We start from the raw sequence: 23568 nt of genomic DNA on the forward strand, positions 1-23568 counted from the left end.
GAYTTGTGATAGTCCTGTAACACTTCTGTGCTGGGTACAGACACATGAGCTGCTGTTCTTAGATACTGCTCAGTATTTTCCATATATCTCTRTAATGCTTGATTATAAACTGACTTGATTTGTGAAGGCTYAGTTGCCTTAGTGTGTTTTGAGAGCACTACTTAGAAATGTCRTRACAAAGTTCTCATTCAGTTGTTGAGGCTGTTAAGTTATAATTTAATATTTTTCTATRAATAAATTCAGGGTTTGGGACTTGYTTCATTATATGRGGCAATAATTGCGTATGGAGTGCTTGGACTTCTAGGTTAAAGTACTTTTTATTTTGMCAGAGTATCTGATGATGCTAGAACTGTGGGTAGGGTGCAGTAGCTAACAAATTAYTTGGGTTTTGAGAAACTTCACATTTGTAAATATTGAACTATTTGGATACTACTCAGCAATAAGGTTTTGATGTATAGCTTACTTAAAATGTCTTTCCAGGGCTCTTCTTTTTGTGCAGTTATGTCAGCACTTTTGTGTGTTGCTAATWAGAGTGAAAGCTTTCATCCCAGCTTCCATTTTTTGTGCATACTTGGAAAACTCTGGCATCTGAATGAAATTAGTAACTTATTGTAACTTGCATTTTATAGCTTTTTACATTGATGAGATACTATTTAAAATTCTCTACTCTGTTAAAATTATTCTGGTTATTAAACTATTTTAAACAGTGGTCCTTAATAAAAGGATTTTATTCTCAATAAACTGATCTTTAATTAGGGTTCATCTGTAATATATTCTGTGCACTAGAAAGATATAAATTCTAGGTGCCTTATTTCTGTGAAATATTTTGTCTTAAACTATAAATGTGTGATCTCTAAGTTAATTTAAATAGCTTACAGTAACAGTCTGTCCTCTCCCTGGTGCTCCTAAGGTAGAGCAGTTGGCTGTTTTGTGGTGCCAACACCTCGGAATTCAGTTGCTGCCTGGCTTCCCAGGCACCTGCCCTTCTTCACRTCCTTATCCAGATGAGCCTCACAAAGAGCAATGGGCTCTGCTACCACTGGGCTGCTCATAGGCTCAGCTTAAATGACAGGCCACAAAGGAAGCTTTTCAAACCAGATGTTTGTTTTACTGGCCTTGCCCAGTCCTTAGGGTGTACTTTGATCACACCTGAGCCAAATTTAGCACAGAGAGGGAAGAAATGTCTGATGTGAATGTCTGGAGTGGTTTAGAGTAGTCCTGGATTCAGTTCTTTGCTCTTTTCTTAGCCAGTACCTTCTCTAGTCTTCTCAGGCAGGTGTTCTTCCCATGTGTCTGCTGGATCCTGTTCTGGTTTTTGTACCAAATCTCRGGCTTGAACCTCTCTGTCTTTGACCTCCCAAGTTAATGTTCTACTATTGAGTTTTTTGTCAGTCTAGGACAAAAGAGCTTTTTCTGCAAAAGCTGAATCATACCATGATCCACCACAAAATACTCAGTAGGCTGGTGACCAGGTTTTTTTAAGCCAAGTGGAAGGGTAAATTCTTGCTCTTAATTCTTACAGAAAAGAGGCTTATTATACARATTTGTAGCATCTCATTTGCCATCATGTGTCAGTACTCAGGCCTAGGTCAGAGTGACGGCGTTGTGCTGCTTGTTGATATTACGAGGTTGGGATGTCACAGCTTTTCCTTCTCAGATTTTCTTTTTTTTTTTTGTTGTATTGAGTCGCTTCAGGCATTGAGCATCCAGAAGGTTGCTTACACTGCTTTCAGAGAGTAATTTGGGCTCCATTGTGTTTCTAATGGAACAGGTTATTTATTTTTGAGATACTGGGATGCTATGAAATTATTGAAATGCCTTTGAAGTTCATACTTGGAGTCTTTCAGTAAAATGTAGTGAATCTGGGCAAGGAGGGTAAAGGCCAAAATTACTCCTTAAACAAAGAACTGAAGTTAATGCTTCCAATATGAATTCTCAATGTAAAAACCAAAATAATGTGTTGATCCTGTTTGGGCATATAATTCACTGTAATGCTTTGATTTTTTTTTTTTTCCTTTTAGATCTCATACAGTGCACAAATGAAATGAATGTGAATATTCCACAGTTGGCAGACACACTCTTTGAGAGAACTGCAAACAGTAGTTGGGTTGTAGTGTTCAAAGCTCTAATTACAACACACCACCTCATGATGTATGGAAATGAGGTAAGACATTATTTGTTCTGTTAAAGTCTTCTTGGCAGTTTAAAAAATTGTCTCTGTAAAGCATTAGATATATACTTCAGTTTTTCAAAGGTGTGTGTTTTGCATCTGCTGATGGCTATAAAGTATTTGTCCAGAGGGAAAAAAAAATTCCTTCATTATTTCAATACCAAAATATATCTGTGTTTGCAGTTTACCTGCAGACATCTGGGTTGGTCTGTGAGGGAGTAATGAGTGACCTTTCTAGAAAAAGACTTGAAAACCTTCTGATGAGCTTCATTAGGGTAGTGCTTATCAGTAAGGGCACAGCAGAAGAGTCTTGTTAGCACTTCATAAATGTGCAGCCAATCTAATAACAGGAAAAAAAAAACCACTTGGTAAAGGGGAGAGGAATATGGTGACTAGAATATTTGATCTTGCAAGACATCATCTAATGGGCTGAGTCGTCKTGTGTTGTTGCCATTAATATTCTTCCGAAACCTCTTTCTACTGCATTTAATTCACTTAAAATATTTAATCACAATTTATTAAAAGATTCATAGTCTATAACATGGTGTTAGAAATGTAGCCTCCCTTGTACAATCCTTATATTAACAGCTAAACTTTGGTCAGGTGACAGTCCTGAACCTGTGTATGGTCATTGACCTAAGAAATGATTGTTGACTACTGGTAATATTGAAGGGATGGTTCTTAAAAGTACCTTCCAGCCATAAACTGCTGTGAAAGCTTGGTGTTGTCTCTGCAAAGTTTTGTGAACTTCATTGAAATTACCTGTAAAGCATAGTGTGTTCTTCACACTACAGCAGTAGAGCTGTGCCAAASTTCAGGAGCTGGGATAATGCAAGTAGTATTTTTGTTTTGTGTTTCCAATTTGTCTGTTCTAAAATACAAAACAAATTAAGCAGCTTTCTCTAGTATTTTATTCACAGGCAGTGATGTCTTTTTGTTTAGTTTAAATTTCTGTTTTTGCTAAATAATGTTTTGGACTTCAGAGGCTTTGCTAATGAGTATTTTCARGTTTTCCTCTAAATTTTTCCCTTTYRACTAATTTCTATTGTTGATAGAGGTTACTAGAAACAGTTACAAGTTAGTATTCTTGTAATAAGCTTTGATGTTTTGACTCTCACAACAATTACCTTCTCTACTTTTTCTTCATGAACAGCGCTTTATCCAGTATCTTGCATCCCGAAACACTTTGTTCAACTTAAATAACTACCTGGACAAAAGTGCCATGCAGGGTAAGGATCTTTCACKGAAGGAAGCAACTCCACTGCTTCTTTTCTATGTGATGGTGCATGKGTCAGTGCCTGCTAGGAACCAAATGACATTTAAATGGAAGGGTATTATAATATTTGTTGCATGAGCCACCAAAGAATATCCAACCAAGAATGTAGACACAGGGAGAGTGAGATTCTGAGTTACCTAGGTGGGTGCTAGAAATTTGTTTGTGATGTGGGTAGCATTGCACACACAGCTGTAAATTTTACAAACTGATCTCTTGATGTTCATTAGAAAAAATCTGATGARTTATCTGCACAATAACAGTTTTTGTTGTAGCCTTTTAAAGCCTTGGGAGTAAATATTTACTGTTAAGGTGCATGGAATGGTAATTAGGATGTGCTGTGTAAAGAGTGAGAACTTCTTCACACTTCTGATAAGTCCTTTAATTACWTGTAATGGTGTTAGAGTTTTATGTGGATTTTGAGGCATAGCAGATTAAGTTACCAAATTCTTCAGCATTTTACTAGGAATACATTTTTATTCTAATTGCAAGAACATCTTAACAAGAACTGCTTGGTGCTTGCCTAATCTTTTATGCTTGGTTCTTGTCTGATATTTTAATGTGTTTGGTGTTTATTCTCATAATTGCAACAAATGCTTTCCTAATCTTAGCAACTTGGGAAAAATCTCACATCACATCTCAAGATTCAGGAAAGTGCCTAGTAGGACTTCTTATGCAAGCTGATGTAAAATAGGCAAGGAGKTGAACAGCTCTTGAAAAGAACTGAGAAACTGTACCCCTTCAAAATATCTAACTTATAAATGCTTAACTTTTAGGCTATGATATGTCTACCTTCATTAGGCGATACAGCAGATACTTGAATGAAAAAGCACTTTCATATAGACTTGTAGCAGTTGACTTCACCAAAATGAAAAGAGGGTAAGACTATTACTGCTACTTCTGTTTGCTCCCTCCTACTGCAGGGGGTGGGAGAAGGGGACCCAGTTGTTTTTGTGCTTGTCATAGAATGGTGTTCTCTTGACCCTTTGAAGCAATATTGTATTGTTGAAATGATACAATGTATGCTGAGGTCTCTGTATCTTGTAAATGTGTGTCTTCTACTCTGCAGGATAGATGGAGTGATGAGAACTATGAATCCTGAAAAGCTGCTGAAAACTCTTCCAATCATACAGAATCAGCTTGATGCACTCCTTGATTTTGATGTAAGTACTTTAAACTTAATGTTAAGTAGCACTCTCTCACATTGAAGTGAGAGTTCCATTATTWTGTTAAATACTAATTTACTTTCTCATTGCTTTCTACACAGGCAAATCCAAATGAACTAACAAATGGTGTTATAAATGCTGCCTTTATGCTCCTCTTTAAAGATTCCATTAGACTATTTGCAGCATACAATGAGGGGATTATTAATCTTTTAGGTATGTGAGAATTTTTTTAGCTTTTGAATTTTTGTGAAAGRTATTGAGAAAACTGAAGAATATAGACAATTTCTGACTGCAGTTTCCTAATAAATTTTCTCTGCTCTCTTGCTGTTAATTGAGGCCTGTATTAGTTTTAGTGGCAGAAGCATAGGCTTACACATCCACTTCTACCTGGAAGAATACATGTTGAAACAGAAAGTGAAATGAGAGGGTGACTGGTGATACTGAAATAAAGGTACCATAAAAGTGCAATGGATAACCTTTGCGATTGGACTGTAAAGGTTTTGTGAGATATGTGGTGTTTTGAGTATTTAATATACTCACAGAATGGCTGAATTCTSTTTTCCTGTCCTTTCTTTAAAGCTTGACTGGTACCTGAATCTGCTTGCGTTGATTAGATGAAATGTAGGAGTTTTTGAAGGGTGATAAGCTCTTAACAAAACCTTTCCATTACTATTTAAGCAAATTTATTGATGAAACCATCAGTTGGTTCTATTAATTCATTAATTTTTGCTCAGTTGCATACTTGTTAGTATATAGAGCAAAACTAAAAGCTAAAAGGTTTAGGATGTGGTTGATGCTCCTTTTGGTAGGTCAGTTCTGTATATGTAGCCACTTCAGTAGCAAAATTAATTGATACTGGATCTAAAAAGTTAAATAAATACCAGGAATATTTTCAAATGAAAGCGTAATTTGTCTCATTGCCAGCTAATAAGCTGACTTTTTGAAAATATTCACCATAATACCTAATTTAATGATTTGTACTGACTCACATTCATGCTTAATAAATCTTTGTATTATAGTCTAATATACTGAAACAGAAAAATCAGTGGTTTTGTATTACAAAAGGTTTCAGATAATCATGTAAGCTTGAAAATCTGAATAGCATTGAGTTGCTCTGTTTTGTTCTTTTACTGAAGCTTGTCTCAAATTAACTTTTATAATACTGTGTCAGCTTTTTGCTGGGGAGGTTATTATCTTACACTAGTTTTATTTGCATCCTCAGAAAGATATTTTGATATGAAGAAGAACCAGTGCAAAGAAGGCTTGGATATTTACAAAAAATTTCTAGCCAGGATGACCAAATTGTCAGAGTTCCTCAAAGTAGCAGAGGTAAATAAATCTATGTGTATGGAAGGGATATAATTTAGCTGTCTCGGTGCAATATCAATATTCATAAAAACACCTTCAAATATTGTTTGCTTAACTTCACTATACAAGGAAATATTCTAGAGATGAGGTATTTTAAAGATTGGATACACTTGTTAACGTGAAGTGGRATTCTTGGGTATCCTTTTTATTAGCCAGACCACATAGTAAACTTACTGAAGTGTTGCTATAAATTTTATGAATAGTCYAAAATGTATAAACTGAATGTTACAGTGTATTTAAGGATATTTATAGGGGTCTCCTTTGCTGTAAGTGCTAAAAAATGGAAAACTCATTTCAGTAAGAAATGTGGCTGTTCTTAATGCTTCTATTAGGCTTTTCTGCATRCAAGTTAGGCTGGATCTAAAGTTGAGTTTGCCTTGAGATGCAGTTTAATTAATCTGTGACTTCTAAGGTGTGTTCCTAGTGAAACTTGTACCAGTTCAGAAAGTTATGAATATCCCTTTTTAATATGTTAGTTTCTGAGTAACATTCAGACACTGCTGGTTTTCATTGTTTTCATTTTCATTGCCACTGCATGTAGTAATGTACTTTATTTTTCTTCTTYTATTTTTTTATAAACCCAGCAAGTTGGAATTGATCAGGGTGACATTCCAGATCTTACTCAGGTCAGTGTACATTGCATATTGATTAACCCAATTATTTTGTTCTTTGTGTTTTTAAAGGTTGGTGTGTATCATAGTAATCATTCTTCTCTACACTGTTTTCTCTTCTACGTATTTATGTATGGGAAATATGTGTAGTAACTTCTCACATGCATTAAACATTCAATACCTGCACTTTGCAGCTCTGAATGAGATTTTTTGATTGTTTAAAGCAATAAAACTTATAGAAAATAATACTTTTCAAGAACTTCTGCTTTTTATCACAGTGTTCCTTGTTCAGTAAGCCAGAAGTATCTTGCCATGCCTAGAGGAAAACCTTCTATTTCACTTTAATTTAGTGTCTTCCAACACACTTGAAGATGACAGCAGTGAGCTGGTTCAGTTGAATTTTGTTTCCGTGCCCTAAACTCTGAAGAAAAAATKTGATGTTTCTATATAAGCTCTTAATGCTGGCTTTGATATTACTCAGTACTATGTGCAGTGCAGGTTGTATGCTATAAAACTCAGCCTGGAAGGTGGAATGCAGGGAAACACTTTCCAGTGAGGATAAACTGAGGGGCAGAAGGGAGGTGAGCAAATGGTTTGACCTGGTGAACAGGAAACCCTGACAGTTCACTGAGGTGAACAAGGTTATTCTTTGTGAGTCCCTTCAGTTTATAGGGATGTTTCTTTTCTCACCTAGGGCCAACTCAGCTGAATAGAGTGTTTGTCATTATTTCTGTAGCACCTGCTGGGTGGAATGAACAGCCTGAGGAGACTCAGGCACAAACTGCAGTGCCTTATAGAGCTCTAGAGTACTGGAGCTGTTGGAGTGCAGTCAGTGAGAAAATAAAAATCTAATACGTAAGCTTTGAATAGTCACATCTAATCCTACACTACCTTCATGAAATAAAATTTCATGGGTTAATAATGTAAAAATATATCTAGTGTGAAGATTTGTTGAAACTTAATCAATGTCTTTTTAATATGGAAATCAAACCTAAGCCACAAATTTCCATTGTCAGTGGTGTTCTTTACTGTCTACAGTATGATTTCTATCTGAAGTCATGCATGCTTCCAAGCACGAATCTCTAATGCTTGCTCCTAGCATTTAGTATTAATCACTTCAAGAACTTACCTCTGTGTGGYAGGAAAGAAATGTGACTGTAACCATCAGGGTAAGAGCAGGTAATGATTGGAAACAGCTGTTTAATGTTTTCTGTTGGTGTTTGATCTTAGAGTTATACTTTGTCTTTTGATTAGTACTGCAGTATTCAGCTGGGCTGTATTATGTTAATCCCATCATACTCAAGTCTCAAGTTATTTATACCTCACTGGGTTAGTGTGCACTTGTCCACTTAATTGGGTCATTATAAGGCTCTTGAAAGCAGGTGGGGGTTTTTATTTACTGAGAATAGGGGTATTTAACTTCATTTTGCTGCTTTTCTTGTCTGAAACTGTTAGTGAAAAAAACCCTTTTTTATCTACTGTTCCCACATTTTATTTCTAATAGCTGAGCTGTTTTGTTCTAAGTGCACTTACATGAGAAAGGCAATTCTGAACTGGTGGTAGACCTCAGCATCCTGTGTATTTTGGCAATTTCAGTGCTACTGTTAAATGTTCCACTTACAAAATTTCATGGCATTTAATATGAGTTGAATAATTATACATCCATTTAGTGCCACTTTAAAATGATTYRCTAGAATTTCTTAATACTGCCACTTTTGCCTGTTTCTATGAAGAAATTCTTTTCCTTTGTAGGTGCCCTGTTTCACAGTGATGTTGCTTTCTGTTTATAGCTGTTCCTGTATTTCATGAACATAACTGGGTCGTTTCCCTCTGTATGGATGTTAGTCTGTCACGTGTCTTTGGGGGATGGGAGATGGAGATGAATCATGAAATACAGCCTTTGTCAAGTCAGTGCCTGGATTAACCCAGGTGTAATTTCTGACATAAAAGTACCCTGTTCACTGRAAGTGTTACGTTTTGATGGATGTCTGCAGTAGTGAGAAAGTTCAGAGGAGGTTACTGGATTGTTAGGTTTAGTTTTTGTGGATGAGGGGGTTGTTCAGAGGTTTTTAGAAAAAGTAAGTACMGAATATGCATTTCCATGCAAATAAGTTTGAGTGGCTTTGGGAGGAAAAAAAAAAAGATGGGGAAAAGCTTTCTGGAATTAGGGCATCGTCTCCTSTTACTAAGATTATCTAAGTAGCTGTGTCATGCAATGCCTTTTGCAAGCTATTGTGCCTTCTGAAAGGTAAAAGTATGGGGAGGCTTTATTTTTATTTTTAAATTTTTWWWAAAAATTTTGGWGCCTGATACCTTTCCAAARGGGTATTTCAAAATGTCCCCCTTGGGGTTTAGCTSTCTGGGTCAAATGCTGAATTTATTCATGACCTGTTGTTGAGGTAACTACACTGTCTTAGTTTACCTCGCTCTACTTAAGAAATACAAACTCAGGTCTTCATTTTAAGACAAGGAGTTCTATAGGGTTATTCTAATTGCTTTTTTTTTTTTTATCTCTTGATTCATCTAGCTTGAGTTGGCCTTCAATAAAAGTGAGAAGCTTGAATTGTGCTTAGTATTTCAAAGGGGAGCTTGCCAAAGCCTTGTGTGAATAATATTTTTCCTCTTTCCAGGAAATGCCTTGTTCTAGCTTTTGGTACAGAAGGGCTAGCAAGGGCAAGTTTGTTTTTCCTCCCAACAATGCCTGTCATATYTGTTCTACCTGCTGAAAATTGGCAAGTGGTAAGAGAGGCTTAATGTCTCTGAAACCCTGCCAGGTGAGGAGGACTGAGCTAGCAAATAGATTAAAATTTTAGAGGTATATTCCCTTCATCTAAATCAGCTGTAGGATTTATTTCACTTAGAGTAATTGAGTTGGTTTATTGCACAGTTACATGCTGAATAGCTACTCAGTCTGCAGGAGTGTCCTTGGGATCAGATTGAATTTGATTCCCTATTTTATCAAACCTAACATCCTGCTGTCAGGTGTTTCTCCTTTGACTGTAGATATTTGAATGGAGAGTGATTTGGTTCTTCCTGTTACTTGGAAAAGTAGATTAAAAAATGCCAGGTCTTCATTTTGTGACATCTGTGTGTTTAGGGGARTAGTGCTTAATCCGCTCTGGTTATTCAGTTAATTTTAACATAGCAAATACATTGCCAAAACCAAGAACCTAAATTGCATGCACAGAAGCTGAGCTGCTCTGGAGAARTCTTTCTGTCGTGCCTCTGTGGTCCCATTCCTTTTAAGTACCACGAATGAGTAGATAAAATCTGTGTCTGTAGGATGGCAACAAAACCCAAAGGCACAATTACTGATGTGTGAGTTTTTGTTTGTTTTTAGTTGGTGAGAAAACTAATCTGTGTACTAAACATTAATCTGTTGATAGAAGCAGTGTTTTATAAACACTTTTAATTTTAGGCACCCAGCAGCTTGCTTGAGGCACTGGAACAGCATTTGGCTTCTGTGGAGGGAAAGAAAACAAAGGAAGTCTCTGCTGCCAGCAGGTGAGCACCCAGTGAACTACAAGTGCCTGTGCTTCAGATTTGTCATCACCATTCTAACAATTTTCAGGATTCAGTCGTTTGGTCTTCTTGATTTTTATTCACTTSTGAATGTATCTTCCTAGAAATATAAATTAAGCATCTAGTGAGTAATAGTCTGATAGCTTAGCCACATTTGAAATGTAGGTATGTCTGCCTATGTCTCAGACAGACTTCTGATTATGCTGTAATAAACCATTAAKCTGAGACCTTGTAGATAATTCTTTTTATCTTTTACTTGTGTAAGTCCTTTGACTTGTAAGATTTATAAGTTGTTWGGATTTTGATACTCTTCTTACCCAAGATAGGATGGTATTTATCTGAATTGTTATTACTTATATATTGCATATATTATATATTTATATATTTGTGGTGTACCTCTCAGAGGTATACCTGACTAAGGTATTTTTAATAACATTTTTAAAATTATTGCTGTTTTTAGAGCTAGTGCCCTATACAATGCTGTTTCCACACTTGCCAATACAGGAATGTCAATCAGCCGGATGGATGAGAAAGAAAAGCAGCAGGCATTGGAGGAGGAACAAGTTAGATTGCAGGCACTTAAGGTACAATGTTTTTAACAAATTTCATATTCCAAGATTTTTTGTAACTGGATGAAATAGTGTATGGTGAGGAAGCYTGCAAGGTCACTCATTGTTTTATGTGAGGAATGTGAGCTGTGTAAAATGTACACCTGTACTGTAAAAATGCAGTATCTAGAATAATGAGGGATGAAAATGTGAAATTAATGTAAACAAGGTTGTTATGTTGCTGTCTTATTATTGGGCTGCATGTTTTCACTTTGATTTCTGAACATCTGAATTGAACCATGAAGAGAYTCATAAAGTAGGAAGATGAGTCTTCCTGAAGAAARGTCCATTGAKCTGTTTCTCTGAGTGRCTATGGAGGGAGACTAGAATGTGTRGCTTTACTAGAAGTCATTCACTGATAGGCAGTTATGGATTAAAAAAGAATTATTTAAAGCAYCAAGTCTCACTTTGATTTTTACATGGTTTGTTAAAACAAATACTCTTACCTTTAAAATAAATTATTTTTCTGTTGTCAGGACATTACAGAAGAATAACTGTTTCATTTATTAAGATCATAATTAAAATTTCCTTCTTGGAAAAGGTTTCCAGGACTGAAGTGTTACTAAACTAATACACTAAAATGTCAACTGTCTCTCTCATCTTTCAGGAGCAGCGATTAAGAGAGATCTCTGTAGTATCAAATTCCACTTCCACATCAGCATCCCCAAGCACTTTATCAGGAAAAAGTGTGAATACCACTGTAGCTGTTGACCTTTTTGCTGCACCAGCACCCACAACAAATAGGTGAGAGATACTTTGCTTTCTGAAAAAAACCAGAAATTACTGCATTGGCCTGTAGCTCCACAATCAACTGCAAGACTGTGATCCTAGTTACCCCCAGGTAACTTTTGCTGATGCTTTCTTGGCATACCCACAGGAATTTTGATATCAGTCAGTAAGTGCTTAATTAYCTTTTCTTTGTACCACTATTGTTGATGGGCTRCTAGTAAATAAGAGAATGAGATTGGTATGAGTGTTTATAAAAGCAAGAATACAATGCCTGTTACATATCTTCATATTTCTCTCTCATTTYTTATTCAGCATGCCCAACCTATCTAGTGATCTTTTTGACCTTCAACCTGCATTTGTTCCAACTGTGCAAAGTACTCCAGCTATATCAACATCAGCAAGCAGTGCTTGGGGAGGTGAGCTCATACCTTGATTTGACTGTCTAAATGATACAGGAATTCTTAGAATACAAGGTTCAYACTTAATTGAATCTGCATCTTAAACCTTAACTATTTTGCATCCAAACAGTTATAACAAAATATGAAATAAATAATCTGAAAACTCTGACTTTTTTGAACACATAGCATTAGTGTTGATGGMGTGAAGGAATGAAACTGTTCAATAAAGCAGAGAGGGAGAAGAAAKGTAACTAAAGATCAGAGTTGAAAAATACTGGAAATAAAACCTAAACAGGTGTAACTGAAAAGATCCTGGACTAGTATTTCAATTTAATTAAACAGTATTTAATATAATTTTCATTTAAAAGGTGTWGATAACTTCAGAGTTCTTGTAAAAAAGCTGTGGGCCCCTGTTTCTTCACACATCCTTCCAAAGAATGGTCAGGTTAGATGTCAAAGGAATGGCTTAAATGCCAAAAGAAGACRATGTTAACGCCATGGCAAATGTTAGTAATTTAATAGGTGGAATTTAYACCCTTGTATGCTATTTAAAAGATAGATTATTGAAGCCAGAAGTGTGGTATCTAGCTTCTTTGATACATATTCTGTCATTCTCCCCCTCCCACCCAGTGACAATACTAGAATAATTTTCCCTAAATAGAGATCTGTTAGGATTTTTGTCTGAAGCTTAAAATTTGTATCTAAGTCACTGATCATTAGGTGGAATATTTACAATTTGACTTTGGCTAGAAATTCTCGTATTCAGTCATTTCAGTCTGTTTTTCTTTTCCATTATTTGTACTCTGTATTCTTTCCTTCACTTCTGCATCTGAAAGGTCCTTTCTCGTCTTCAAATGGTTGTGTTGGTTCTCCACCTCATCTGGACATCTTTGACATGAAGCCAGTTGAAGAAGCTGTAAAATCTGCCACCCCTTTCATCAATTCTTCTTTTTCCTCCAAACAAACAGTGGAACTGTTTAGTGGTAAAAAAACCAAATTCCATGTAATTTGTTTGCAACTGGAGATAATAAYGCTAGCAAAGTGGGCCATGTAATCTTTTTGTAGTTTGGGCCAAKCTTCACTTTTTAATAACAAGTGAAAATGGTGCATTAATTCCAGATGTAAATTTATATGTTTCCTTAAATGTTTATTTCTATAGTTGAAAAAAAATAATTTTGTTCTGCTTGCCCAGTCTGGACATCCCAAGACTTGCAGTTTTGCTGAAATCTGCTGATTTCTTTCAAACAGCAACCTCCTTTCTCTTTTGTAATGGGTAATGCAGGAGTTACTTGGCTTTTCAAATCTGTAAAAAAACCCCAACTTTTTATAATAGTAAAAATTCTTAATTTTTAACTGCGGACTTAATTGTTGGGTTCCTTCTTCCTTTTTCTCTTTAAAACTGATCTTATTTTCTTCTCTCTTTTTACAAAGATGACTTTAGTGGTCATAAACCAACATATTCTTCTGTGTATCATCCTGTGACTGTTGATGGTAATTTGACTTCTTTGTTTTTTTAAACTTTCTGGTTTCACTGGAATGAGTGATAYAACTTTATGGGTGTATTTCATTACTCAACTTTTTTTTCCAGGYTTCTCTCTTCATTCAGCACCTCCGAGTACCACCACTTCAACAATTAATGTGGACTTTGATGCTGTTTTTGGAGGAAAATCTACAGCACCAGAGTACAGGACTGCAAATGGTAAAAACTGCCTTATGACTAATTTATATCCTGCAGGCAACCATTGCTTAACAATTTAGCATAATTGTTATTGCAGTTGAAAATTTAATAACTTAATACATTTGCAAGGTAATTATGGGATGATAAGAGGCAATCAGTTCAGTTGTAGTTATTTACTTTAAAATTAGCTTTGACTGATTTCATTCTCTGTGTAATAACTGTTTCCTCTCTCTCTGGGGGAATGAACTGTGAACTTGGCCCACTGAATGTCTCCTAACGGGTAAGCTCGTGTTCATTTGTCTTCTGTGCTTTCTCTTGATATGTGGTAATGATTCCCTCTGACTCCATTGAGAGGCACTGCACTTGCAAAAGTACAGAACTAGTTGTGTGTTGCCTGAAGAGTACCTCAGTTAGAATCTTCTATATAGCAAAGTACAATTAAAGATTTTTTTACATTAGTAGATAAAATATAGTATTTCATAAGAAATAAGAAGTCAAATTATGCTTCTATCAAAATTTCAAATACTTTCTTCATGTTGAGCCTTGGCATATACATACTCAATGTTTTAGAAAGAAAATACTGGCCTATGGATGTCGTTTATTAAATGTAGCGAAACCTTTTTGTTAACTATCACTTATTTCTTTGTTTAGGTTTTAACTTTCTAGATGATGTATTGCAACCCACAGTACCACCACAAAGTCAAAGAGCTACYGTAGCCAGCCAGCAAAGTGGAAAAATTTTGGCAAATGACCTTGATTCTTCACTTGCTAATCTAGTAGGAAGTAAGTGTGACACTTTTRAAATTAACTTTGCTGTTCCTTACTGAAAGCAAAGCAAGCTTTTTTCCCTTCCCAAATTAAAATTTAAGGATTAAGGATTTTGTCTGTTACTTTTCCCATACAGATCTTGGCTTTGGAGGAACTCCATCCAAAAAGTAAGTGTATATATATATACTTGGAATATTCTCACATGACTATTTGATAGTGTCTGGCACTAACATAGCAAGAACCTCAGCTCTTGAAATAATCTGAAATAATCGAGAAGGGCATTGGTACTATGTATTTGGTTAGTCACCATAACATGGTAAATCTTAATTTTTGAAGTAGTTCACTTTAATTAGTTTTGCAATTGCTGTATTTTTATTGAAATATCTTTATGAAGCACTAGAAAAGATTTTGCAGTTAYATGAAACTTCAGTTAATCATGTTGTGCAGTGCAGTAGTGATAGTTCACTTTTAACACAAACAGAACCTCCAGACTTCACACTTTCTGGAGAAGAGATACATAAGGATTACTGAAATCCCAAGTGTTCCAATTCCTAGATTTCAACTGTGTGCATGCATTAAGGCATGTTTTGGTTTCCTATTCTGTTGTTTTACTCTAGCTGTTGCCCCTCCATGAAAACTAACACCATGGTTTTTTATTTTAGATCAGATATGCAGTGGTCTCAGCCTACAGTGAAAAAACTTACTGGTGGAACAAACTGGCAAGCGAAAACAAGCACATCAACCACKTGGAACCCAACTCCCTTACCCACTATTCCACACATGGTAATTTCTGTCCTATGAAATCACACTTCATTCTATCAAATGCTTCTTCTCTGCTTGACTTAACTTAGAAAAAACAGCAAAGGCATTTGGAACAAGACTGCGGGCAGCAGGGAATGCTTGTAGGATCATAGGATCATAGGATCATAGTGAGTGAGGTAGAGATTTTAGCATGCTTTATTTCCCCTCACTGTAAAACTTGTCCAGTAAGGACTTACATCTCAAGTAAAAGGTTGATTATCTGTCTCAGTTCATAAATTCTTTTTGGATTGAAACAAGTGATCCCAGTCCAGAAAATTCCTGATGTGCATGTTTGAGATGCTCCTATTCTGCCTCCCACACATGTGCACACAAACATCCACCTTTARGAATCCTAAGAATGTGTTTTAAGGGCATAATTCTTGTTCCTTCCAGTTTTTGTTCCATTTTCAATTTATCATGAAATGCTGCTGCAACCCCTGCAAGGCACCTTAATAATTAGGTCAAGCAACACATTGGACTTTTGGTAACACTCAGCAGCAACTTCGTATTTTTAACACAGTACAGAATGTAAAGTGCATCTTTTTAGTCACTCAAATGAAGAATCGTCATTTCTTGGAGAGATATTTGAAGTCTTTCCCTGTGCTTCCCACAGCCTTTTTCTGTGCTTTTAAAAGCAATTATTCAAGTATATTGTTTTTATATATATTCATACAAATACGAATCACTTCTGAAATATAGCTGTCTTAGAGTGAAGTACAATGGTCATCTCAGTTATATATATGGTTAGGATGATTACCAMATTTGCTATGAATTTTGGACTGCTGTCTGACTTAATTTTGCAGTAAGAAYAGAYTYGCCTCTAATGCTTATTTTCCTCTCCTTACATGACTATACTCATTCAGAATTAGCAAAGTTGAATAGAGTATTAAATCCAGTATTGGACTCTCAAAAATGAGACTAAATAGAAGAGAGGAGACAGTTGTATCGTGTTTTTATGTGAGTTTTTTTGAGACTATACAATTTATCCCCTCTTGGTGCTCTAGAATGTGTTGTTAGAGTGCTGATGTATTTTTATTACTGGAACATAGAGGGTTAGCACTCAATCCACACTTGATCRCTGTGGATTTAAAGTTTATGTTTTTATTTAATATGTTCATGAGGTCTAATCATTTGAGTGTTTTATGCCAGGTGTTTGCTCATGCATTTGCTTGGAACTCCCAGCAATTAATGATGTTGAGATCTAGTTCAGCTATAAGCCTCTTTAAAATCTGTGCCCCAGAGCTGCAAAAGTTTCAGTGTTGTGGTTTGGCCTCTGGCACTCAGAACTAACCCTCCAATTCATGTACCACTGCATCCTATCCCATAGCCCAGTGTTTCACCCAGCACTCAGGTTTCAGTATAATTAGCACTGCTTAACAAAGCATGGCCATATAAAGCATATGCATCACCATGCCTGTGAACATAACCTGATGTAAGGTGTTTCTGGCTTTTAAGTGCTCTTCATTTTTTTTTTTCGTATTAGGTTATGTTGCTGACATCAGATGTGGGCAACATTGACCTAACCAAACATCTTTTGCTATTCACTTCTTAAGCTGGATGGTCACTGATTTTTTTGGCTTTTTTTCCATGCCCTTCTCACATAATAGGAGGAAGGAGGAGTATTGCATGCCATGACCTCTGAACGCCTCTCACACACATGCTTGTGCAAGCAATATGCTCAAATCTGGCTAGGTGTAGCAAAATCTTTTATTTTGCTGTAAATCATACTARTGGTAGCTTTCTAAGCATAGTTACTGATGTTACTGTCTTGCACTTTTTTCCTCACACATCAATTGTTCTAAATAAATGAGTTGAGCATAGTTAAAGACTGGTGTGGTACTGRACTTGAATCCATCCCTTAGCTAGAATTTCCAGCATGAATATCTATTAAATAATTTTCTATCTTATCCTTTTGCTATGCCAGAATGGAGTACACTATCCTGGATATGTAAGTCAATTTCTTGTAAATATGTTGGTTAATTTAAGTATTGAAAAATAYGTTTTTCAAAGTTTTATATATATATTATTATGTATGAGTTTCTCTAAAATATATTAATTTTCTCTTGGTTAAAGGTACCTGCTCCCATTACGTACCCATTGACCACACCTCAAGTGCCTGTATATGGAATGGTAAGAAACGTGATTTGTTTTGTATTCCTGAAAGCTGAGTAGTCTCTTATCAGTGGGTTTCGTGGCATGTATTACGATGTTCAAATCACCCTGCAAATTAAATGTATTGATTTCTCACACTGCATTGCAAGAGATGACTCTGAGATTTATACAGCAGGTTTTTTAAAAGCTTTGACTCTATGTGTGTCTGTGTCTCTATGCTTTTTTCCCTACTATTACAGACTGTCTACAATGCAAAAGATGTATCTTGTGGAATTAATTTGAATTTGATATATTTGTTTTGTGGGGTTTTTGTATTACTAACAGGTACCTCCTCAGGTTGGAGCTGCTCCTTTGATGGCACCCCAGTCAATGATGTATACACAGCCTGGTCTAAGGCCAACAAATCCTTTTGCACCTGTTTCTGAAACTCAGGTGAATGGTGTGCTTTAATCTTGTGCTGACATTTAAATTTCAGCCTTGGTAAATGGAGCCAAATGCTTCCTGAAAGGCTGCTGGTGTATTTCTGCTTGTGCAAATGAGGGGTTCCTCAGTCMAGGGCAGTAGCTTTTGCTGGTGASGAGGCAAATTCAGATGATGAAATCATACAGTTGCAGGAAGCAAGGAATAAAGTAAAAATCAGATTTTTACCTCTCASAGTGTCAATATTAAGTAGACTGGAGTGGTGAAGGTACATTTTAGTTTCCCTATAACATTAGCTGGATCCTTCGTTTAGTCATACTGACCAGACCACTGTTGGAAGCTTCCTGAGGGATCAAGTGAAGGGGGAGTGAAAAAGGCATGGACAAGAGATCATTCACACCGGAGAAACTCTGTATTCCAGTCATCCAAATACATTGGTCTTAGTATTCTTTCGGGTTTTTTTTAATTGTCAAAGCCTATAGACTTAACTTGTAAGTAACAAGCCAGTCAAATAGATTCATTATTCTAAAACACTGGGAAACCATTTGTTATGTAAGTGGCATTAATATGCAATCTTTGTTTCACAGATACAGTTTATGTAAAGCCACCAAAGCAACAAGATGTGAGAACAACCAAATACTGGTAAAAACATGAAAAGACTGAATTTCAATCTTTCCATGATGTAATCCTGAACAGGGCAACTGTTTATTCCCTGTATAATACAATATTACTTTGAATTGCAATGCTTTAGAGATTCTTGTTTATAAMAGTCACTGCAGTGTGAAGTCATATTTGTACCCTGATTTTTTTTTAACTGCTCAGCAGMAAACTGTATTTTTATTGAGGTTGACTCAGAAGGTGCAAGCTGGATTATCATCTTCAAGGAGAAGGTTACATGATTGCTCTACAACCTTAATCATCAGTGGATTACCTTAGGAATTGACTGAGGATGTCAAAACTATTTATTTTCTCCATAAATTCCATGGCTGTTGTAACCAAGACAAACACAACACAAATCAAGTTGAGCAATAAAATTTTTATGTGCTCTAATAAATACTCWGATAGAGCAATGCTTGCATTATCATAAGGCCAATATTGTGTGAAATCAGACAGCTTTTTCACATTAGAATAGCTTATAGTAAATTGCAAACTTTATAATGTGAGTTTGAAATGCTGTGAATCAACAAGACATATATTACATAAATAGATATAGTAAAAATAATAAATTGCTCCATTGGTATGTCAGTATTACAGGGCTAAGTAAAAAGAGCCAGCAGCTGCAAGTCTGTCATGGAGTAGGGGAAACAAATATGTTACAGACCAGCTCCTGCAGCCTCCAACAGTGCCAGCAGCTGCACTGYCATGGGCACCTTCTCTGCAGGTGGCATCTCCCACCATGGGCTCAGGGAAGAGCAGCTTTGGGAGCCGCTGGCTGTCACTGCCYCAAACTCAGCACACAAGACCAGTTCTGCAGTCTTGTTGATAACTGCAGTAGAGGCAAGAGAGCCAATTCTTCTTTCTAAAGTCCATTAGGTCAAAAGACTCAAACCTTGCAATCATGCTGACACTTGTGAACTGGCAACTATATTGAAATTATCCAGCTGTAGAGAATAGCTTGTAGTTCTTTTTTGAAATAAGAACCTAGTTGTAAACCATATAAAAATAATTATTTTTAAATGTGTAAATACGTGTAAACTTTTAGATAATTGTTTCTTTGATGCTGCAGTAATCTTTTTCTTCTGTAGTAGTTTTAAGGTAAAAATGCTACGTTAAGAAACCGGGACTCTTTTTTTAAACTTTATAAATTACTTTAATTTATGAAGTATTGCTGTTCACAGTGGGTCAGATGTGTACAGACTTCTGGCACATATTTTGTATTTAAGAATCTTCCTCCAGAACTAAAATTGGCAATGAAAATGCCTTATCTTGTATTTTTCACTGTCTGATAAAAAGTGATAGCATTAAAAAACCCAGGAGTTATAACAAGTAGATAGAAGTGGGAACAACCTTTCCTCCAGAAATTTTGTGGCAAAATGCAATGAAAAGCTCTCCCATAAAATTACTTCTAATAATGATTAATATTAAGCCTGAGTTTTCTTTTGTTACAATTAAAAGACCTCAGAGTAGCATGTCTTTTATCCTTTGGGGAGTCTATAATTGCAGAAATATCTCTGACTCTTACCATAAATGCAGATAGGCCTGAGAATCTTGTCAAACTCTCCTGCAGAGAACTTCTAAATTAAGCACATTCCTCAGAGTGGGAACAACCCGTATTTTTCCAAATGTTTAATTCTGTCCAAAGAGTGCAAAAGTAGTATTTCTTCACCCTATGGTAAATATTTTTGCCAAATGAATCAATACAAAAGAAACAATATAAAACTACTCTCCAACCCTTGGRATCTGTAACTGCTAATTTCCTGCAAAAGGAAACCTTGAAGAAATGTAAAACTCAGTGTTCCTTGATTTGTATTGATTTTTAGAAGAATTTGGACCAGTATATGGCAGTTTAATTTCAAGTYTGAATTACAAAGGGCTCTAAGCTGTAATCCACTTTTATTGGGTTGAACAATTGTACAATTTTAAGCCAATGAGTTCTTCAGTGCCTATAGTTGCCCTCCACATGATGAGGGAATAGATGCCATTTTAGAATGGGTCATTGTATGGAGGGGACTGTTTATTTAAGAAATAGTGAATTCCATAGATTTATTCAGCAATCAGAACTCTTGTGTTCAAATTAGACCAGTCCATGTAGTTATAAATGTCTGGGCATTAATGGCAGAGGTGAGAGTGCTGCAAGCAGGCAGTTCCTAGCACTGTAAGCTGGTAGGTCTCTTCCTTATACTGAGTTGTATAAGTAATAATGCATTATTTTAATAAAATACACAAATAAATGCCTGGTAAGCAGTATATATTTGTTATAACTTTATTACAGAGCATTCTGAATATCTGGAATATACTTSGCTCAGAAATGGTTTTAGTACTGGATAATAGTTTGCACTACTTCTGATTTGATCTGGATCTTTTAATGGTTCTTTTGGTCTGCTTTCTTGCAGCAAAGCTGTCTGATACCAAYTTAATTAGTATTAAAAAAGGAGAAACAGCCACAAAGTGTATTCTAAGAACTTTATAACCTACTTTTTTTTGATGCTTTGAAACACAGCTTTCAGCTTGATCCTTGTGAAGCAGAGATCACTTTGCACCTTCTCTCTGCACACRAGTGCACAGGACTGGGTTTTGCCCACTTCTTCCCTGTGCATGTATTGGAACACATAGAATGGCAGAGTATGCATTTAAATAACATACATGAGAAGTGAAAACCAAGGACTTAGGATGCTGTCAAGGCTTTTATGGCTCAAAACTTATTCTCCACAAAAACCCCCACTTTGAAGACCAAGGTTGTTCTTGAGGGTGACTGTACCAGCCCGCAGGAGCTGTGAACAGTAGTTGTGATGAGTGAAGAGAGATGTATATAAATGTGACTTTTCTTCCAACTCATTGGATCAGAATCTTGTTCTGAATACTTCAGGAAGCTGATAACTTAAGATATCTATCCATGTTTGTCTGAACAAGGAGGAAGACTTGACATGTGCTGTATGCTTTGCATTATTGTACTTTAGTGGGTCATTTGAGCCTCACTGTTGGGACTTGGTGCTGCTGCRGGCAGGCTGTCTATCACAGAATACACCATAGGATAACTTCAGAGGGACTTTGGAAAAAATTGTGTGAGGCCTGTTGGACTTGAACATGTACCTCTCTAAATAACTGGGGTTTTCTAATGTTCTCTAGATGTAGTTTGACTTTGCCACCAAGAAGTTATTCATTTTTTTTTAAACTTTTGGACATGTGTACTAGAAAAATCTCAGTTCTGTGCACATAATGGTGGAATATTTGTAGGTAAAAATAAGAAATGGACTTTTGTTTAAAAAAAAAACAAAAACAAAACAAACAGCAAAAACCACACACACAAAAGTAACAACAAAACTTCTGACTACAAGATTGAATACAGGGTGTATCCCCAGCTGGATTTTTTTGATGTGTGGCAGGGAGGGGGGAGGGGTTACAATTAGAATAGCATGCACTGTGGATCGGTGCTTAATTTGTACATAAAAAGGAAAACTTTCTTTGGGGTAGTTTGTATTGTAAGGATAACATCKAAAGGCACTGTATCAGTCATTTATTTCCATTTAAAAGATTATATTTTTGAGCAATGGAAACTGTACATGTTATGATTTATACATTACTGATAGCTAGGAATATAGAAAACCTGTTGCTATGACTCTGAAGATGTATCTGACTTGTATCTGATTTGTACATCTCTGCATCACTACTTTATGCAGATTCTCATGATCATTTATTTAAACAGATTGTAGTAACTGGTACAGTTACAACAGGAATTGTAACGTCAAATCTTTCAGTATATCTCAGATGTGTATCCTTGTAATTAAGCTTAATCCTTTACCAAATGTTTGGCTGGAATTTCATCTTGGAGCAATGACAAAATAGGTGCTGGAACAGATTTCCCTCACCCCAACCCATACTTTATTTATTTAATAGGTCTTGTTTTGTATGTTATGTTTTCCCCCATAACAGGTTTGTGCCTTTTATTGGATATTTATTTAAAAGGAGCTATGATAATTTAGGTTGCTTTTTTTCAGATGTATTCTTGTACAGCTGTTCCTTTATGTGAGTTCCTTCATTTTATAAGAATACAGAATGTGTGGAAAATATACTAGCCACAAACTGGAAAAAAATTTAAGGGTTTATGTTCTATGAATAATTTTTTTAAAAATAAGYCGAAGCACAAGACTGGCTGTGTTGRTATTTTAATTGTGGAACTTCACAATTTGTTAATACGGAAATTGTTCTTTTTTTAAAAACTGCTCATATCCAATTATTTGATGAAACAAGTTTTGGAAAAAAATAAACTTTGGCATATGCAAGGTGTGTGTATGTGATCATTTTTTATGTGTTCTCTTAAGGCTTTCCATAATTTTGATAGCAGTGGCTGAATTAGGGTCCTTGTTTGGCTTGTTACTCCTCCGTTGTTTATAGTGGAGAAGGCTCCAGGGAGACTTTGAGTTTTGGTTGAGTTTGCCTAGAGCTGGATTCATTCCCGAGCATCATCATGAGTGTGGACCGCCTGGAACAGGCACGCTAAGGAAGTGTGCTTGCTGCAGGTGGTCCTTGTTTCTAAATTAAAAAATGCTATTTTTAATAGTTTTGTTTCTTTAAGTTGCCGAGATCTGTTTTCAGTTGTGAGCTTGGACTATTTAATAGTYCGTTCCTGTTGTGTCGCCCTTCCATGTCAGTGATGCAGCGCCGTCCGCAGCAATGAGCCACGGGCTCCGGGGCTGGGCCTGGCGGTGTCACAGCGGCTCACTGTCCCTGCCAGGAAAGGCAGCAATTCACTGAACCGGCTGCACGAGCAGGGGCACGGGGCGTACAAATACAGGGCAAGCATTATTGGGGATCCTTTAGAAATGTTTATTGTAAGTTGTTAAACAGGAAGGCATTGCCCCTGTTGTTTCCTGTCTTTGGCTTGTTCGACACCATCTGCTTCTGGGGAAGGCAGAGCAGCTGCGTTCAGAAACAACGCCGCTCTCTCTGCAGGCACAGGCAGAGGTTGGGATAAGGGACACCCCGTTCCCGTCCTTCCCGCCCTCGGGGATACTGGCACAGACCCTTCCCCGGGATGGGGCGAACAAGGCGCTCGCAGTTCTTGCCGCCGCAGGCACGCACCCACCCCTCCGGGATCCTCCCCGTTCGCACCCACCGCTCCGGGATCCTCCCCGTTCGCACCCACCGCTCCGGTATCCTCCCGGTTCCCACCCACCCCTCCGGGATCCTCCCCGTTCGCACCCACCGCTGCGGGACCCGCCTCATTCCCACCCACCGCTCCGGGTCCTCCCCGTTCCCACCCACCGCTCCGGGATCCTCCCCGTTC

General features: G+C 36.7%; 1 protein-coding gene across 3 annotated transcripts in view; it reads left to right on the forward strand.

The window, feature by feature from the left end:
- LOC130573316 (phosphatidylinositol-binding clathrin assembly protein-like) overlaps positions 1 to 22582 on the forward strand; it is a 28459-nt gene extending 5877 nt beyond the window's left edge. Inside the window, exons 2-21 of one of the 3 annotated variants that reach the window (XM_057365671.1) lie at positions 2022 to 2164; positions 3324 to 3399; positions 4220 to 4322; positions 4513 to 4606; positions 4711 to 4822; positions 5832 to 5938; positions 6562 to 6603; positions 10007 to 10092; positions 10571 to 10694; positions 11326 to 11462; positions 11760 to 11863; positions 12682 to 12828; positions 13277 to 13336; positions 13434 to 13544; positions 14190 to 14306; positions 14428 to 14458; positions 14954 to 15074; positions 17166 to 17222; positions 17529 to 17636; positions 18212 to 22582. In XM_057365671.1, the coding sequence (XP_057221654.1) occupies positions 2022 to 2164; positions 3324 to 3399; positions 4220 to 4322; positions 4513 to 4606; positions 4711 to 4822; positions 5832 to 5938; positions 6562 to 6603; positions 10007 to 10092; positions 10571 to 10694; positions 11326 to 11462; positions 11760 to 11863; positions 12682 to 12828; positions 13277 to 13336; positions 13434 to 13544; positions 14190 to 14306; positions 14428 to 14458; positions 14954 to 15074; positions 17166 to 17222; positions 17529 to 17636; positions 18212 to 18226 (1895 nt within the window). In that variant the 3' untranslated portion in view covers positions 18227 to 22582. The remainder of the gene's footprint in view (positions 1 to 2021; positions 2165 to 3323; positions 3400 to 4219; positions 4323 to 4512; positions 4607 to 4710; positions 4823 to 5831; positions 5939 to 6561; positions 6604 to 10006; positions 10093 to 10570; positions 10695 to 11325; positions 11463 to 11759; positions 11864 to 12681; positions 12829 to 13276; positions 13337 to 13433; positions 13545 to 14189; positions 14307 to 14427; positions 14459 to 14953; positions 15075 to 17165; positions 17223 to 17528; positions 17637 to 18211) is intronic. The other 2 variants (XM_057365672.1, XM_057365673.1) reach the window with 2 other exon arrangements.
- The last annotated feature ends 986 nt before the right edge of the window (positions 22583 to 23568 follow it).

The sequence above is a fragment of the Malurus melanocephalus genome, unplaced genomic scaffold (genome assembly GCF_030028575.1).
Source record: "Malurus melanocephalus ecotype Western Australia unplaced genomic scaffold, MMel_1.1 scaffold_56, whole genome shotgun sequence".
NCBI lineage: Eukaryota > Metazoa > Chordata > Aves > Passeriformes > Maluridae > Malurus > Malurus melanocephalus.